The 19,705-nt window shown below is 43.0% G+C and overlaps 1 protein-coding gene across 4 annotated transcripts in view; it reads left to right on the top strand.

The window, feature by feature from the left end:
• Window positions 1-19,705, top strand: part of auts2a (activator of transcription and developmental regulator AUTS2 a) — a 326,493-nt gene that overhangs the window by 144,188 nt on the left and 162,600 nt on the right. For 3 of the 4 annotated variants that reach the window (XM_085797320.1, XM_085797319.1, XM_085797318.1), the window contains exon 4: window positions 4,673-4,774. In XM_085797320.1, coding sequence (XP_085653446.1) covers window positions 4,673-4,774 — 102 coding nt within the window. Of the gene's footprint in view, window positions 1-4,672; window positions 4,775-11,124; window positions 11,155-19,705 lie in introns of all 4 variants that reach the window. The other variant, XM_085797321.1, reaches the window with a different exon arrangement.

A 19,705-nucleotide genomic window follows, 5' to 3' on the forward strand; every position in this document is an offset into this window, starting at 1 on the left:
AGCAACACAGTCTAGGTAGTGGATTATCTATAAAACTTTCATGGTTCTCCCTTAGTGGCAAGCAGCCATAAAACTTCCCAAATGAGGGACTTGTTAATTTACTTGTTAAAGCAAATTAAAAATTTATAAGCGCTTTTAGGTAAATGAGATCCTCTTTCATTGCTGCCCTAGTGGGATTCTCTCTGCCAGATCCTGAGAGGACAGGTTAGCTGTTCTGAAAGCCACAGAAGAACAATAAAAGCTGTTAAATTGTTCCAGGTTTTATTACCGCCGAGCTCCGCAGCTGCTGTTGTGCGTAACTAAGGGAAACCAGGAGCTGATGGCTACAGAATCCCACTGAGGCTAGTACAGAAAACCGAGCCCAGTTCTCTGTCTCTCTTTTTTTTCCCCTTTGTAGGATGAGGGATGGGGGGTTGGGGTGGGGTGGAGCTGCCGGGGCGAGGCTGGTTGTGTATGGCTCTGTTTAAAAAGGCCTTTGTGGTTAGAAATGTTAGCAGGCCTACTTTTGTGCTTGATTGCATTGAGTCTATAGAGCAGCCCCTTGAGAATAGGTCAATACACTTGTAAAATTCCACTATGGCAATGGTGAGCACTTTTCTGTAAGTGAGAAAATAATTGACTCCACATGTTCGAGACAATGTTGTAATAGCTGTAGTGTACTTTTAAGTGGGAACAGTGTTGAATTGGATACCGTATCATTTTCACTCTGACCGGGGCTGTGCTGTATTTATTGCACATGGCTCTGAGTCATTTCTCTCCAGCGCTCTCACTCCTCTACTGCCACTAACAACAATACTGAAACGACAGCGTTTGTTCTCTTTAATCGAACCCTTTGTCTCGTTAAGACAGGTGTCTGTCGTCTCGTGCTTCGGTCAACATCTCAAAGATTAGTATTTTGTGAAGCTTTTATACCAGACGTTCATCAACACCTTTTGTATTTCACGTGGCTGCCCCCAATAATGCTGCTGTGAGGCTTTTCTATAAAGGCACTTGTTTATTTCAGTCTGACCTTGAACGCAGATGCTGAAATGCCACGTTCTATAGATATTTCTCATGTACAGTGTGTTAGGACTTACTGAAACTCAGGTTCGGAGAGTGTTAGTGAACATGCAGTAGGTTCTAGGAAACGCACTTACCTGTGGTCGAGGCTATAGTCAAGAAATGACAATCTTCTGACACATTATTGGAAATCAATACCATGGTAGAGCTTTGAAAAGGAAGTCACTGACATCTAATTTGTTTCTATATTATCTGATAAGACAGGGTTAGCTTTCCCCCTTTTTTCTTTTTCTTTTTCTTTTTACAAGTAATATGATTGCTTTAATTAGTTTTACCGTGGTATTTGTCTCTGCAGATTCATGTTGTCATGCAGAGTGATCAGTGTCTCAGAGACGAGGGCTTAAAAGACTAAATGCACATTTCTGAATTCTGCAAAGCATCAAACACGGCAAGGCTTTGTTTTAAAATTCCTCCACATTAAGATTTCACATGATTCTGGTGGATAAGTCCATGTGTGTAGTGACAGTGCTGCCACAGTTATAGTTTAGATGCTGACTGAGTGGTAACATAGACTTCGAGTGAAAACAGATGTAAGACAAAATATGTTTGCTGTATCTCCGCAGACAATACAACGTTGTATTGTACTGCTTTTCATCTGTGTATCACTTGAATCTAAGTACAAAGACATTACAGACGCATTATAATCATTTGAATGAACAATCTGTTGTCACCACTGGACTATCCAAACAAAGTAGGACGATAACAGTTTGAATAGCCGCTCGCCTTTATGTGTTTTTTTTTTTTTTTTGAAGAATGATTTATAACAAATGTTTAATGATTTCTCAAACTTGCAGACTGAACTGTTTCATACTGAGGTTTCAGCTGCGCTCTTCCAAAGCATCACGCTGTCTGCTGATTGAAAACAGTTGTTGATTCTCTCCTTCAGTAAATTCAGACTAGAAAGAGAGATGAGGAAGAGGAAAAAAAAAAAAAAACTTTATGCCCTAACACAGAACAGATTGCAGGAAAACAAGACCTCACTGTGTAGAAATTAATGGCAGATGCACTTACTAGTAGTTTAAATGTTTCATTAGATGCTAATGTCTCGCTGTGTCTTTAATTGTTGTGAAATTAGCCTCTGGAATATTAAAACCATCTGTTTGTTATCTTCCTGCAGGGCCAGTTCTTACCCAGGCTGCGCAGATACAGTAAGGTCATTAAATAAATACATCCATATGCCTCGGCCTACATCTTAATTAATGTCTTTATGTTATTGCATCAGTACAGCACAGCAGTCTGGGGCATCTGCGCACCCGCACGTCTCCTTCTCCGCCTTAGATGCAGTGAAGTGCACTGGTTTTCATTACAGGAGGTAAAACTGAAGCTAAGTTTAAGAGGCTATAAAAATATAGAGAATGACTCGCACGCCGTAACAAGTGGGAGTGATCAGATCAGCACCATTATAGAAGAGGTCGCAGAGACGGCCCCAGCACCCACACACATGGGCTTCTCATTTAGATTTATCATCAGACAGCAGGTCATTAAATTCCAGCTTCACTTTTTGATGTCTCTGACCACCAGCATTCCCTCCATTTGCTTAAGAAATCCATTAATCACATCATAAAAAGAAATGAATCCATCATCTGAACCCCAGAAAGGGTAGAGTGGATGAAGAAAAAAAAAAAAAAAAACACAATTCTCTGAAGTAATTTAAGGGAGCTCAGGGGGAAATTAAAGGGAACAAGCTGAGGGATACATTTTCAAATAGCTGTGTAATCAGGTCCCAAGCTATGTAATAGCCCTGAAAGATGAGCCGCTCTTTATTGGAATGTCTTTATTAGACGTGTTCTTCAGACATTACACATAGTTAAATTTGTGCAAGATTTCTGATTTCATGGAGTACGTTCCCACTGATAAGCCAGAATACAGACGGTGTGATTATGTGGTTTCGCTATCACAGAGTCTGTTTGATACCACACTGATTAATAACAGACAAAATCTCTATATATCTGTCCCACACACTGGCTTCGGGATATTCTTTGTAAGCTTACCATATATTAGTGTGGTCGTGGGCGGCCATCATGTCTTTGGTGCAGGAGTCAGCAGCAGCAGCTTCCAGAGAGGTCTGCATATTGTGTGCACATTCATAAATACATGAGTATGCTGCTGGCAAGCACTGCCCAGCATTGTCAGCAGGGACACCGGGTGGTTAATAAATATTATAGGTCAACATGTTTTGATGAAGGAGCCACAGACCTGAGCATAAACAGCATCCCTCGCCCCCTTTTTTCAAGGATCAGTTCACAGGGCCAGTGTGGATGAGATATTATTCCCCTTTTCTTTCTAAAAAATATGTATACTCCCCTCTGACAAGCTGGCATTTACAAGAAAAAGAGAGAAAATACGCCCTGGTTTTTGTGGGAATAAAATGTGTTGGATGTAATTAGTGCTATCACAGTGCAGGGGCATTGGTGTGCGCGTGTTTATGTGTGCAGCACGCAGCGCATTCAATTCTTGTGTGTTCCCCCTCTACCTTGTTTCAGCGCTGTCTGACCGCACAGACATGTACACACACATCGTTCAGACATGTGCACACACACAGTCAAAAGGGCCCATCAGGCATTCCCAGCGCTCCGACTCTCTTATCACGTTCAGCACTCTGGCAAATCCAACCCGCCTTCCACCCATCATGCAATTCTCCCAAGGAATAGGGTTCCTTTCACAGCGCTAATGGCTGCAGAAAAGGGAACATTTTCATTTTAATTATCTGCGCAGCTCAAGGGTTCTTTTTTGGTATTCCTCCACCTCCTGCCCTTTCAAGGCACTAAATGATGGCCGATACCTGAAAAGAGAATAGTGACAGAGAGGTAAAGGAAAAAGAAAAAAACCATATAGTGTAGCCTTGTCCCTTCCCTCCGGAGCAGCAGCAGACAGGAGTGCCATCATCTTCTCATCCAAGTTTCTTTGTGTGTGCAGCGCCTCGCTCTTTCCTATTAGGTGGCAGAGGAGCCATTTACTGCACTGTCCCATAAAGACAGCTTTTTATGTGCTTTGAAATGAAACCTGCAGCGTTTGTCTGGTCTGGAAGGAGCAGCATGGGAGCTTCAGAGGACATCAATCGCAGACTTGGACAGGGAGTAGCAGACCCCACCTCCTTTCACTCAGCTCCACGCTCTCCCCAAGAACCTTTTATTGTTCTCCAGAATTTGAAGGGCCTCAGATGCTCGCAGATTGGCACGTCCTACTCTTTATTCATGTCATTTTGCTGCATCTCGAACAGAGTGTCTAGAGGATGACACTTGCTGAGCTCCTGCTGCCTCAGCATGTGGTGTCTGCTAGGAGAGGATAGTGGCTCCATTTGAAGGTTCTGGAGGGGTCTTTGTCCCCGTTCTCTATTTCGCGGTGCTGAGAGGAGTTTCATACTGCGAGATCAGATGGCGTCTATCATTGGCAAGCAGAGTGACGGGCGCTGAATAGGCTCAGAAACATGACAGATTTACAGAGACAGCGCTGTAGCTCCTGCCAGTTCTCACATATTCATGAACCAATTTCTGTGGGATGCCTTCGCGAGCCAACGTTATCCATGCACAGCTCTAAACTGCTGTGTTAACAGTTTTGCTTCACATTGTTAACCCTTGGTCTCCTTGTGTTTGTGTTTTTTTTTTTTCCCCAGCTGAAGCCAGGGCAGAACAACTGCAAGGACAGCGACAGCGAGAGTGTAAGTGGAGAGTCGAAGCCTTCCTTCAGGAGCAGCTCCAGAGACAGGCTGACAGATGTGAGTACATTAACAAACAAGCTCAGTGGAAACTTTGTTCAGCTTCTCTTCTGACACTTTCATATCTAAAAAAAAAAAGAAAATCAAGAGATTCAGGCTGTAATCACTCATTGTATTCATATTAAAATGTCCTGTTTAAATATTATATATCAGCAGAAGGACTATTGGGAGAAGGATGTTGAGTTATGGCATTTCCTGAACAAAATTCTATTCAATTGGCCAGAAAGGAAGTGAGGTACTGCGGTACAAATGTCACACTTTGAGAATACATTTATTTCATGCAATATTTTGTGGTTAATAACTGCAATATATTTTACATAAGGAAATAAAAGTATGAAATGTATAGCAGATTAATCTCCGAGATCGAGTCGCATTGCTCATCTGCGTGGATGTTTTAAATTGTACGGCAGTTACATGATTCAAGTGTCGTTTGTGTGCGCGGCCTTGCACCTACAATGTGTCGCACAGACAAAAGGTAAGTTATGAACGTGAGAAAATCAATTTCTTCAAGACTTGTCTTGGTCTTAAAGCTGTAAACTTCAGCCTCAGCAGAGCACTTAGTGCTGAATGTTAAACATCCTGAGTGCACTTCTGGAGTTCTTCAGGTGAAGAGTACTATTTGCATCGTGCACAGACACACACACACACACACACACACACACACACACACACACACACACATACATGCACACATTCTCTCTCTCTCTCTCTCTCCCAAAGGGTTGTTCTATGACTGAAACAAAAAAAAGACGCTACTTACCCCGGCCCTCGCTCCTTGTGGAGGAGCTGAAGGCGAGCATTAACTGACAGAAGAAAGAGCGGCTATGTGTCCCCGCGCCCTGCGACAGTATTCCGAGATGTGAAGCGAGCGAGCTTCAGGGACCTTGCTGCCAGACACCCACCCACCCCTGCTCTTTGATTTGTGTGGAGAATCCACAGCGAAGCGATCAGATATCTGGCCATAATTAAAGCTGTCAGTTGGGAGGCGAGCTAGTCTTTGAGAAAGACATGGCCGAACAACTGAAGCAAAACTGATTCTGCATGTAGCTTTACGATGCTTGACTGGGCATGAAATGAAATAAGTAATTTGATGTTGACAACAGAAATTGAAATGATACTCGCTGATTTCTGTCAGGCCGGAGCCGCGGTGACTGTGCAGCAGCAAATCTTGGGCAAATGGAGATTTGAAAGCACTTAACCTATGGATGACGAATACGCTTAACTGTGATTTGTCATAGATAATCAGAAAAGCACACAATTTGTCACCTGTCATGATCTCAGTGAGGTAAATATTTAACAAATACTTAACCAGCAAAATACAGATGGTAACAAATTAAAATACAAATCACCAAAAAGTTTCTTAGTAAGATGTTCGGCCACCACACACAAACCACTATAAACAGCTTCAAAGCTCTTTGCATTAAACAACACACAATTCTTCCAAAAGATGTTTCCTCCTCTGGTTTGTTGTTGATGATGATTGACAGCGCCGTCTGTCACACTGGTCTAAAATCTCCTATAGGTGTTTAACTGGGTTCAGGTCTGGAGACCGTGAAGGTCACAGCACATTTCACACCATTTTCATTCTCATTAGAGCCTCAGTGACCCCACGTGCCCTAATATAGGCTCGGTTTAACTGTTACATTGGGAACAGTATAGTATTTGACCTCACTGGCCATTGGCCATCTACTCACCTTCCTTCAGACCACACTGTTGTAATAGTGTGTGTTTTGACTCATTACACACTAATGAAATACATTACAACAGTTACATCATCTTATAGTCTGCCCTTCTTTTCTTCTTTGAGTCACCTCTATAGTCCTACATATCGTTGTTGCTTCTCATACAACTTGTTCAGTTTCTGTTATTTTGTTTTATTTTTTCTATCTGTTTCTTTCTTTGGTTTTCACGATAATGTTCCAGTAAAATGACTCAAATTATGTTCATTTTGAAAATGGCAGTTTTGTCAAGCAGAATTTGACTCTCCCAGCTACTGACTCATTCAGGAAGCATCTACAGTATTGCCCTCTCTATAATCACTTCCAACTGAGCTGGCATTTCAGCCACTCACTACACTCTGGAGGATAGAAGGAGCAGCAGCCCTGGTGAGACACCCCACAGGAGACTGAGCGTGAGCTGCAGAAAGCATGGGAGCATGACGTAGTAGGACTTTTAGACCCACATGCCGTTTTAGATGGTCACATTGTGTCAGTCTTGGTCTCTGGTCCCTGCAGGTTTCTGAACAATCCCCTTCAGCCGCACTGTTAAAAAACCCACTTTACAAGTTGCAAAAGGTGCAAGTCAGAGCTTTGGTTGCAAAACTCTGCTCCTGCTACTCAAAATAGAGGAAAATGGAAATGAGAGACATAAAAAAGCAAAGCAAAAAAAACCAAACTATTTAATTTAATGTATAAGATAAGATAAGAAGACTTTATTGTCCAATGGTTTAAAAACACAGTGGAAATTTGCTTTTGTATCTCTTACAGAGCTCATTTGCTGTAAAACAGTATTTTCTACAGGTGTACGCTCAGGTGCCTGAAGTGTTTTTTACATTGCTATGTCTGTCCATGCGCTTGTTCTCCTGAAATGTTAACGTATTTTTGTTGCAACACTGCACAGTGCAACTGGACTACTAATGCTGCTCCCTCGCAGTGCAAACACACAAAGAGAGAGCATCTAAGTCACTCGTTAGTTCCAGGGAGCAGTGTGAGGCAGCGGCTAGCTTTGACCCGCACCGTTCATTACACCAACAGTCCGCTAATGGTATTTGCTGTAGCACTCCCTTCCCCTCACGGAGCGACTGCATGCGGCCCGATGAAGCAGATGAACTGAGTTTGCCAACCTGGCTGGCAGGGAGATAGAGGCCAGAGGAGGTCAGGCCTGGCAGCCTCCTTCCTCCCGCTCTCCTTCCCCTCCTCACTCCTTCCTGCCAGCTCATTAAGGCCTACAAATGGCACATCAGCTCGGCTGTGTTTGCCTCAACCCCAAACCCTAGCTAAATTGGCAGGCTTAGCCGCATTTGCTCTGAAGCACCGGGTTCCCTTTTGGGTTTGTTTGAAGCTGACATGGCAGCCTCCCCCCTCTCCCCCCCCACCCACCCACCACCACTCCCCACCCCTTCAGTCTGGGTGGCAGGCATTCAGGCAGGCAGCAGTCCTGAGCAGAGGGAGTCTGCTGGATCAGGGAGGGCAGGGAGCTTGGGATGATTCACTCCCGTTTAGTCTCTGCGGCAAGGGGTGAAATGCCATCATTACCCGGCTGCCTATCAAATAAATTGGCAATTACGGGCCTGGGATTGCGAGTAAACAGCATGTTACTTCTTTTTTTTTTCCATCCAAGGCTCTTGATGAGAGACGGGTGCAATAGAGAGAAGCGGCGGAGTAGTGGGTCAGAGCCCGCCAGTCAGTGTTAGCCAGCCTGATGAGAGGCACAAGAGGCAGACGATAATGAATGCACCCCCATATTTCAGTGGCCATTTTTATAGTCAGCCAAAGCTTCCTGTTGTGTCTTCTTCTTGCTGTTCCACTGACTAAATTCTGCCCATCAAATCAATACCCATATAATGCTATCTCATGTTTTTGGATAACACCTTTAAATAGTATGTGGTATGAAACGCTTGCTGCAACATGGGGTAATGATTTGTGCGCTGGGCTGGGGATGTAACACTATTATTTATACTTGCATTTTATTGGTGTTACTCCAGACAGATTTGCATGCTGGTTTTTCCGACTGAAATGAAAATGTGAAAATTGTGGGTTCCTGAAATCCATACTCGTGTGTCCTGGCTCCTCACACGAGAGCGTTTTCTTGCGGTGAAGTCTTTGAAAGTTGTTTTGTAATGAAACATCTGGAAGTGATATTGTTAAAAGTCAAGCACATCGTCTCCCCGCGCTTTTGAAGCGGTTTCAGCCCAAACACAGCTAAAGTCTCTCTAATGGCTAGTAAGACTGAAGTCAGTTATTACTGGCTTTCCGATGAAAACATGACAGCCTGTTCAGAATCCTGTGTGCATGTGGTGAAGCCATTTCAAATACTCAAATTACAGCTTTTGGAAACTGATTAATGTCATAAAGAATATTTGTTGTGGTAAAGATCTCTATTATGATTATATTTGCTGGAGCATACCAGGACTGCACATAATGTTTTGTCCTTGACCTTGGAGTACAGTCTTTTCCGTAAGCTCCTTGTCTGAACTGAATCACACTGTCCAAGTTGAACTGCTTATGTAATGTGACCAGAGCTGGTCTGTGTTACACTATGCCCATCCCACCTCCTCAGTACATTCTCCAATTATTTCCTGACACTCTGATGTAAATGAGGTCACAGTCCCCCTACATGTCCAGATATGCTGGCCAATTTGCTCCGACACAGAACTTGTAATTGCTTGCATCAATTATCCGTCTCTTTCTCTCTCTGCTTCTCAATAATTTGAAATGTTTCCTATTAGAGACAAGCATTTAGATATGGAAGTAGGAATGTTGTACCTATAATTAGCTCATTATCATGGGATCGTACTCTCTGCCGAGGCCCCAGTGTGTGCATATACTAGTGACGGTGTGAAATGAGCAGCAGATGCAGAGCAGGAATTACTTGACAGTCGTTTTGACCGTTTAATGGTTTTTAAACGGTGATGTAAAGAAGTCGCTTGTCAGGGCAGATTGAAACACTTGAGAAAACAGAAATGTTGTTTTCTATCCTGTTATCCAGATGTAAAAAATGGGGAACTAAAATGGCACATGGCAGTCAGCTTAATACCCCTACAAAAATACACGTCATGTAGAGGGACACAGGGTGATGGCACATCCACACATGGAGCCCATTCAAAAAAAAAAAAAAAAGGATAAAGCTTCATTTAACAAGAATGGGTGTGGTAGGTAGAAGCAATTTCAGCTTCAATTTAAATCTACTTGGAGAAGTTGAAATGTTTTACCACTAAAATCTCACTACAAAGTTATTTCAAACACAAGGTTTTGACAGGATGACTTTACTCTTTGAGACATGCCATCTGCGGTTCCTATTAATTCATAAGTAACAACTGGAACATATTGTAGGACATTTTTCCGACTGGATTCCTATCAGTTCAAAAAACCTATGTGCCAGTAACGAGATTGTGTCCTCGGTGAGAGCTTTCCACCGTATTTCCCTCACTCATTATGCCAGGTTCTGTCACCGACTGCACAGCCGTCTCACCAGACCATCAAGACATGAGATCACTTGAATTGCACACACCTTTGACTCTAAATCAACCTGATGAATAGGCTGTCTCCCAGGAAGTGGCCAGACATGCTTATTACCACCTCTGGCACTTCCAAATCAAGCCCCCTTTTCTCTCCTCTCCCTCTCTTTTTTATTTCTCTTTCCTATTTCCTCTCTCGTCGCCTGCGGTATATAGTCGCGTTGTCAGGAACAGATTGTGACACTTTGTGACATGGCAGTCCGGCAAAATTATGCTGCGCCTCCATCACCCTGCCAGTTCCCCCAACAGCCGAATGTCCATCAGGGGCCTGCAAGAGGTCCCGGCGGACGGCTTGTCTGTACAAGCGCTGGGGGCGCGCCTGCATCCCTGCCTACGTTAACAAGTGTTTATCTGGGGCTCGGCTGTATCTACTCTCCAGATATATAATTAGAATGAGAGAAGCACAGAGCGATTGTGCGTGGCGACCTCTGGACAGCCCTCAGGTTGATAATACATGGCACTGATTTATCTCAGCTAATTATTTACCACACCTTAAGGCCTTGGACACAAATCAAAATACACAGAATCGGAAAAAAACAGCGTGACCTTTACTGTTATGTTATGTTATGTTATGTTATGTTACTGTATACCCAGCAAAGTATATAAGGCTCTTTAATTGTTGAAACTGATACAGAGCAAGGATGGTGTGATAAATACTGTTCAGGCTCATGCTGACTGAATGCAGTCCCTCAGTGCTGTGGATGATAAATCTATTCTCATGGAAGATTAATGGACTGGAGAAGTGGTGTTGAATGTCATTGTTGAAGGTTGAAAGTATTGAGCGCCTGAATCCTATCCATATGTTTTCAGGAATGACATAAATAGGCTCAGCCGGAATCCATTTTGACTTATCAAGCTTAAACCAGTGCCAGAGCCATGCAGCACTTGCCAAGTATTCAGGCTCTGAGGCTTCCAATAACAAATCCTATTCCACATAATTTCCACTGAAATTGGCCATGGCCATGCGCTGCCACCCTATTTTTGCTTTTGCCATGCGTCCCGCAGCTCTTGGCTACGTATTACTTCCGCATTCCCTGTAACCCGACCCTGTAGCCCCAATTTTTGATGTCATACCAGGCCCTGGCAGAGTGAGTCTCTCCTCTCTTTGTTCCAGCCTTTTCAGCGTGGAGGCTGTTCCGGTGGGGTAAGTTGAATAAGTGGAGCCCGGAGGAATCTCTACAAAGGTCTCACTCTGATTGGATGCATGCGGAGCCCAAGGAGAGAACGCCGGTTGCCATAGCAATGAGAGCAATGTGGGAACTGGCTGCATGAAGGAGAAAAGGGGAAGTGGTGCTTTCTTTTTGCAATGGGAGGTCTTCATCGACTGACATTCCTCTTTATGAGTACACACTGGCCAACATGCACGTAAACACGGGATCGCAAAGGCACACAAACAGTATTACACGCACCTTTTTACCCCCTAAGGAGAAGCCGAGCTAGAGTGCATACTTCAATCACAATGGCCTGGTAGGGGTGTACTCGGGCCCAAGCTGGGAGCCAGAGAAAACACAATCAGACTCACCAGGAGTCCAGAACCATCTCCCCCTCATAAACATGATTACTGGCCATTCACTGCTACATATCGCTTACCTCTCCTGAGCCAACAAATCACCCATACCCTCTTTCCTGGCTCATGGCTCGTGATGGAAATATCTCTCTATCTCCCTCCGTGCTTCTCTTTTTTTTGCTGCGTGCTTACATCCTCGTCTGACTCGGAGCAGTTATTTTTTAATTCTTTAACCCATAATATTCAGGCCACATGAATGTCTGAGGGGTGATGCAAACCTCTCCGAGGAGCATAATGTTTGTGTTCATGTGTATGTTTTATATATGTGGATCCCTGGTGTGTGTATGTTTGTGTCAGAGACTCTTAGCTGCGGGGTATAGGAGCTGTGTGGGAGGGTTGAGTTTAGTGTGTGTGTGTGTGTATTGTGTCAAGTCTTGTTGAGTTTGTTTGAAGGGCACAAGGGGCCGAGAATCCTGTATGGGGATTACACAGGAAGGCCTGCTGGTTCATGAACCCAGTGCAGTGTGTCATGTCTATGTCCGGCTTTAATTGCTCCATAATCACCGCACTCTGCAGTCTGTTACACTCATTTACTCTGGATCTAACCGTAAACTATGTATATGTATCATATATGCTGCGTATATTGTCAGTTGAAATTGTTATTGAACCATAGCTTGTAATGGCAATGTCTGGGGTACTGTTGTCTCTGACAGTGGAACTAACTAATACCACTGAGACAACATCTCGCCAAGAGGAAGAAAATGTTAAAAATCCACATTGCAAGTAATTTACCATGTAAAAAGCATGTAACTTTAAAAATACAGAAAATACCAGACTTGCTATGTTGAGTTAAAGCACATTGGCTGAAGATGGCGAAAAGAAAATGGAAAAAATACTTCATTTTACAAATAAAAACTTTATCAAATGCATTTAATTCCCTGTTTTTCAGACTTTAATTGTTCTGCGCTAGACTGAACCTTCCCTGAATTTTGGTGATAGGGATAAATATAAGTTGGTAAAGCTGTTGTCTATGTGCTCAGTATAATATGATGTTTAAAAACTGGCTTACATGGTCAAAATTCTTCAATAATTTTTGCGTCGTGCTTTGCACAACAATGAAAAATGGGAAATGAAAGACAGATACGGTAAACACGCTGATAAGCATGGAAAATGTCCTCCAGCATAATGATGTGGCACTTACAAACTGAGAACATTCTGCCAATATTATGTTTTGCATGTGCTTTGAATTTAGCCCATGTTTTTCTTTTTGACAAGCTACACTTTATAATACTGTGTGAAGAAAAGACATTTCCCCTTGTGCTGGAGAAGGGCATGTTCTGTCTCATTCAAGGCCCATGTATTTGGGAAAAGATTACTGTGAGGTACTGGATGTCATATCACTTCTTTTGCAGAAATTTGCCTTTAAACATAAAGCAACAATAAATAAATACATAGATACTGTAGATAGATGGGCAGACAGACACACAGATATACCAAAAAGACAGGGAGATACTACCCCTGGAATTACAGTTGCAGAAGATTATTCCAGAGACATTATTTCCCCCAAGTCATGGGCTTAAGTCAAATTTGGAGGAGAAATGAAATTGCCAGCAGTGAAAAACCAGACTAGGTAGGAGTTCATGAGTAAAGAAATAACATTTTCATTTGTTTCTGCCCCAGTGGGAGACGAGCAGCCTTTCAGTAAATAGATACGGCTATGAGAAATGATTTTTTTGGTCGGCGGGATATTGTTTTAACGTGCACTTATCCATCTGCAATCTAGATGTCAGGTCCCGGGAATCCACAGGATGGCCATTCGACTGTTGTCTTTATGACACACAAGTGTTGGCCTCGTCTCGCCTCCAATTGTCTCTGTTACTGTCCCATTTCCACTAGATTTTCTTGTCTTGTATGTGGTCTTTTGTTCAAAAGGACCAGCGTGTAGATTTGGGTGGAGCGGATGAAAAGGTATAAAATATCCATTGCTCTCTTTTCATGAGTGCGTAATCACCTGAAACTAAGTATCTTGTGTTTATTGGCTTGAAATGAGCCCTTCATCTCTAAATAGGGAAGGGGTCCATGTTTCTACAGTAGCCCAGAGTGGACAACCTAAATACTGGCTCTCAAGCTTTTTGTGTTTTTATGTAACCTGAAGGCCACCATACATTCTCCTGCATGGAAGCAAGTGAGGAATGGGGTGTGGGGGGAGACTGTCATCTCGATGTGAACAACCTAGAGACTTGAGTGGAGGTGCACACCATATAGAGTATTATTTGTTGCACTGCAATGACAGTAAATCAAGTATGGTATATTTCAGCAGAGATTTAGTTTCAGTGTATTTTTGCCTGCACTGCTCCATTGTGTTTCCTTTTGTTTGTCTCTTGTGTTCCACTGTTTTGGAGCCCAGTTTATCCAAGGTAACAACGAGTCACAATCCTCTCTTCGGGTTGTTTGTGCATGTGCAATGCATTTGACAAGTTTTCCTTATGTTGTCACATGCATTGCATGCCCTGTCTTTGTCTTGACTCTAATTTGATATACTGTTCTGTACTTTTGTGCATTTCCAACTACATTGTGCTCACGCTAGAATAAATGGTCATGCTATATCATCTTAGTTAAGAGATCTGGTTTCAAAGAGATATTTAGGGGATTATTAACGGATTACTTCCACTTACTGCAGCTGTCGCCGTCTGTGAGATATCTCCTGAATGAATGTGTTTCTATATACGCTCACTCTCTATTGAAGTTATTTATATGTTGCATTACAATTCATGATTAATCTGCAGAAGCAAAGCTTTAAGTCAGGAGCTGTCAGTTGTGATGTACTCCCAGGTGATTACGTCTACTTCCTGTCATCCACTATCTGCCAACACATAAAGCACTTGTCACATGGCCCATTCTGATTGTGGTTGATATTGACACTGGAATTGAATAAAATGTACACAATAAGAAGATTAGTGCTTCCCAAGAGGCGTGCATCTCCCTGCTGCATTCATTCCCGATGAGGCGCGCTGAGCCTTTTGAAAGACTCAACATTCAAACAGTCAAATCCCATCTAAGACTACAAAACATGTAAATAGAAAAGACAAACCAAGATTAATCTGCTGACCATCTTAAATAAAACAGGAGTGAGTTCACACTGTAACAAGGATGAAATTGGACTTTTGTATTTAGTTGAAAAGCATTTTTGTGTAATAGAATATACACTCCTCTTTGCATTGTACGTGCACGTCAGTTGACCCCAGTGTGGCAGATTGTAGCCTCAAGAGCAGGATTTCTGCTTCAATAAAGCAACATGTCACATGAGGGATTTGTCACTCCTCATGACAAGATTGACAAACTAATTTTCAAACAAGGAGAGATGTGTTTTTTTTTTGGTTTCTTTTCTTGATTCTTCTGTTAGTAAATGTTCCAGTATAATGGTACAATGGTTTAGTATCCATTATTTTTACTTTTGCGTACTTCTGAATTTGTGCACACGTACGAATGTCCATTAATGTGTATTGTCCCTTTTAAATAAATAAATAAACATTATATTTTCAGTCACAAATGTTACACAAACATGCAAAATATTTTCATGCACACACATCCGTCTGTGTCTTCAGAGGCGCACCTTTGTATTTGACAGGAGAACTGCTTAACTGCACAGATGCAAAAAATTTAAGGTAAACTTATTAGACGATTGGTTCCGACCTGTTAAAAGGGAGTCACATCAGATGTGTTTGGGCAGTGGTGAGAGGTCACAGGGCAACACGGGGCCACATAGTACAGGGGATTGGATGGGATTAACCTTGGCCTGCCCCTTTGGCCCCGAGCCCAGACGGCCCAGGAAGAGTGGAATTAGCCAAGCCAGGCAGGGCCATCTGATTCCAAGCCCTCATCCAATTACTGCCTTATCTCGTTGCAAAATGAGATCAATGCATGGAGGGCAGGGAGACCTGGCAGGCTGGCGAAGGTGCGATAATCAGCAGCAGGGAGCACGGCACTTAACTCCCCTGTGTCCCCTGAAAGAGCCAGAGCATGTGTTAGGAGCACCACTCACTGCCATTAGCTCTCGGTGCTTGCTGGAGCCTGACCTGCACTTTGCATGAGGACAAGCTGGTGTAGTGAATTTAGGCATCTTAGCGTTTTGTGTTCAAGTGCTGCACTTAGGAAGGTGAATAATGTGCATAATTACAGTTTTACCTCTTATCCTTAGTGAATCTCCCCAGCAGATTGCATTGGCTAAAAGGTAGCAGAGAGGGAAAAAAAAAACTTAGTAATTGCTTTTTATATGTATTGCATTTGAAAGGCACTTTTAAGCATTTTACTGTGGTTAAGGACAACCCTGCATGGCTAATATAGTCCACTGTTAATTCTCTTGTCAATTAGGGGGAAAAACAAATGTTTGACGTTTGGAGGTGTAATTATGAAAATAATTAACCTCTGTGTGAGCCATTAAAGCGGACAATTTTGCTCTCTACCTGCACTTCTTGAAATGGAGTCGCATTTGCCTGAATGAGATTCTGATGTTAAAAGGATCTCCGTTAAATGGATTTTTTTTATTATGTAAAATAATGTTTTATCCTGTTCTTATTCATGTCCTCTCATTTAATAACTCTTTTCACTTCGTAACGACTTTAATAAAATACTCTAGACTTTGGATATTTCACCAAAATTATTTCCGAAATTCAAATTTGACTATCTTTTCTGACTTCCAACGAAAGCCGCCATTAACCAACCATTAATAGTACAATTATAATCACACCTGGAAAGATGGTATTCATTTTGTGTCGGAAGTTTTGATAGAAAAAGTCCTTGCTGGCTGAGCCTTTATATGATATAAAGCTCTTCATATTTATTCCTGATACTTCTGCCATTCCAGTGATTGTATTGCACCACTGGTGTGTCCCTTAGCCATCTGGAGGACCGTTCTGTGCTCACAAAATGGCTGGAGAGGGACCCATTCTGGTGAATTTATGCTGGGCTATTTCTTCTCATGCTTGTGTTCTGGGCACAAGTATCCATTGGAGAGCAATAGGTAGCCCTGAAAGAGTGTCTGTCCTCAGCTGTGGCCCTGCGATTGTACATCCCCCCTATACTAGTGCCCCACAGTCCTCCTCCTTCCACCTGTCCCTGGCTGCTGCTCATCTCCTCAGCCCAGTTAGATTAAAGTCCTCTTAAATTCACCACAGCAGGCCGTCCGCACAGGGAGAGCTGGCATCGCGGGGGCCCTCTGACAATCAGCGCCCGGCTAGAAAGCACTAATGAGCGCAGGGAGGGGAGGAGGAGGAGAGGGCGTTGGCGGCTTGCTCACAGACAGCAGCGGCGGTGGCGGTGGCGGTGGCGGTGGGGTTGGAGGGAGTTGTTAGGAAGCGAGGCAGTGGGCTATAGCTGGCATGTTGCTGGGCTATGGGTCCGGTGCAGCACTGACTAGATTAGCTTCCAGGGGGCAGAGCTGCAGTCAGTTTGGGAAAATATCACAGCCCATTAGTTAGGAGCAATGAAATGGAGTCAACTTCTGGGACTCCATTAGGCACGCTGCGCTTAGGCAGACAGCGTCCCTCGGTGTGATGTTGCTATTCTGGAAGGATTGAGCACAGAGATATAATTGGACTGGGGAAATCAAGCAAGTTTCAGTGGTCCTGGTGGGGCTCTCAGACAGAAAATGAGAACACAGGCCTTTGTATTTTCTCTCCCTCTCCCTGTTAGCTTTACAGCTTTTTGAAAAACAGGAGTGAAAAGGCAGCCAGCGTGCTTGGGTTTTTCTTTTCATTTTTATTCCTCCACACTCTCTCCCTCTCTCTCTCTCTCTCCCCCATTCTCCAGCTCTGTCTCTCTGTCTGCATCCCCCCCTCCTCCTGTTTCTCTTATTGGATTTTACCATCTGCTTTAAATTCTTTTTTTTTTCATTTGTGGCTCAGCTCTGGCTAACCCTAAGCTAAACAATATGCATTTATTCATCCGTGCCTTTCTCTAAGCATTGATGAGACTGAGGATTGTGCTTGATAATAAACATGGCTTAGTCGAACACAGGCTGCTCACTAAGCCTCACAAGGCCGTTTACTGCCTGACTCTTAGTGCCAGCTAACTCCACTAGTTTGGAATATACAACATCCCTGAAAGCACCATGCAAGTAAAGTATAGCATATTTTCTCTCTCTCCCCCTGAAATGAAATGTTCCTCCTCCACCTGTGATGTCTGGATAGCTGGCTGACATTTTGGCTCCTTCTAGTGCAGAACTCAGATGCAGATAGAGCGGACAGGCCTCAGTGCTTCAGGTAATTGATGTGCAGTTTTTAGCACCATCATGGGACGTCTCTATCCCTCCAATTTCTAGTGGGCATGCCTCACTTGGTTTGCCCAAAACGCTTCATGTACTCTGTCCTAAATAAAGGACGTTTTTACTGTACCAGCCCTCCCAGTTAATATATTTCACAGTAGCAGTTCATCATATTCTTCTCATGCCTTCAGTTTAGTGGCTGGTGAGTAATTAGATTGAGTCTCTGATGGTGTATTGCCGGCGTCTCCCCCGCTGCCTTATCAACCACATGCTAGCTGCGGTTTATGCACTGAGTCAGTGACATCTTCGCCAATGTTTTGTTGCCGTCGTGGCAAAGACGGCTGGTGTTGCACAAATATAGAATATCAGTGTTAAGTTAAGCCATTTAGCAGGTACTTACTTACCATAGCTTTTTCAAGGGATTGGTAAGAGATCAATCAGGTTCTATCCATTTAGTCTAATTGGTTTTGTGGGGGATTGATGAGTATAATTAGATTAGAGGGTCAGGGGGAATATATTCATTGAGACAAGGAGACTGTCAGACTCTTCAGTCCAAATACCTGTGTTTTTCTGCTTAGTCGTTTAAAGATAACACCATGTCTGTGGTGTAGGAGCTGAAACCTGCTAAGATGATTCACCGAGAAGGATGAGTACCTGCCCCCACCCTCACTCTGGCTTAGTGAACTGACCTCTTGTATCCCCAACGAAAAAATAATGTACAATCTAAAACAAAGGCCAGATAATTTTGAAGGAGTATGGGGTGGTCTAATGGAGCATCTGAACACAGCAGACATAGCTGATTGAAGAGTCACACCAAGGATAGACGTAGTTGCCGACTAGAGAAATCTAACTATCTATATTTTGTTTAACTTCTCCTTTTACTAATCAATGTATTTTCACTATGTACTTTTCTCCATTTGTTCTATCTCATTATTAATCTATTTATTACTACTTGTTGTTATTATTACTTATTTATTCTATTTTTTTTTGTACCTATTCTATGTCTTGATCCTATTGTATTATAATTTGTATTTACTGAAAGTACATTTTTGATATACAGTATACCAGTAATGGGAAACGGGAGGGGGGTTCGGGTTGAAAAAAATATGTTCACAATAAGTCACTGAAACACTTGTCTTGAATATGGAAAAATTCAATAAACAGAATGTTAAAAAAAAAAAAAAAAAAAGATGATTCACCGAGGCAGGCCTACTGCTTAAAGGTACATTGTGTAGGAATTACTCCCATCTAGCATTGCGGTTGTATCGCAAGCAACTCAATCGTATTTTTCATGCTGCATTCACATGAAATTGGGCAGACAACCGGTGCACGAAACGGCATAAACAAGCCTCTATGTAAACAAGTGGTCCGTCAGCACGTAACGGCATAAACAATACACATGACAATATGTTGTCATGGCGATGTCGTATTGTTTTCCTGACCCACGTTTTACTGGCTTTCTCTCGACTTCTGTGACTAAAGTGATATCTGGTTTGTTAGCGACGGCCGTCTGCCCGACTGCAGGTGAATGCAGCATCAGTGTAACGCTCCATTCCTCCTCACTGCGTTACCGCGGTGACTTGTCACAGACGCCACCTCGATCTGAGCCGACAGCTCCGGTGTCTCCGCTGAGTTTCCGTGGTTTCCTACCGTCACGCTGCCACTGAACGTAAAAACATGGCGACACCACATGGCAGCCAGCACCGAGCTTACCCGCTCCATGGAGATATGGATGATATGAACGGATAATTCAGAGCTGAAAGGAACACTTCAGTTTGTTGATGGGACTGATTACTGATTAATGAAAAACAGACTTTTGAACCAAATAATCGATTTTTGTGAATAGATAACAGTGTCCCTTTAAAGAGAGCAGCATGTTTGTGGTGTAGAGGAGCTGAAACCTGCTAATATGATTCACCGAGGTAG

This window comes from Trachurus japonicus, chromosome 14, assembly GCF_045865225.1.
Source record: "Trachurus japonicus isolate A0001 chromosome 14, Traja_1.0".
Taxonomy (NCBI): Eukaryota; Metazoa; Chordata; class Actinopteri; order Carangiformes; family Carangidae; genus Trachurus; species Trachurus japonicus.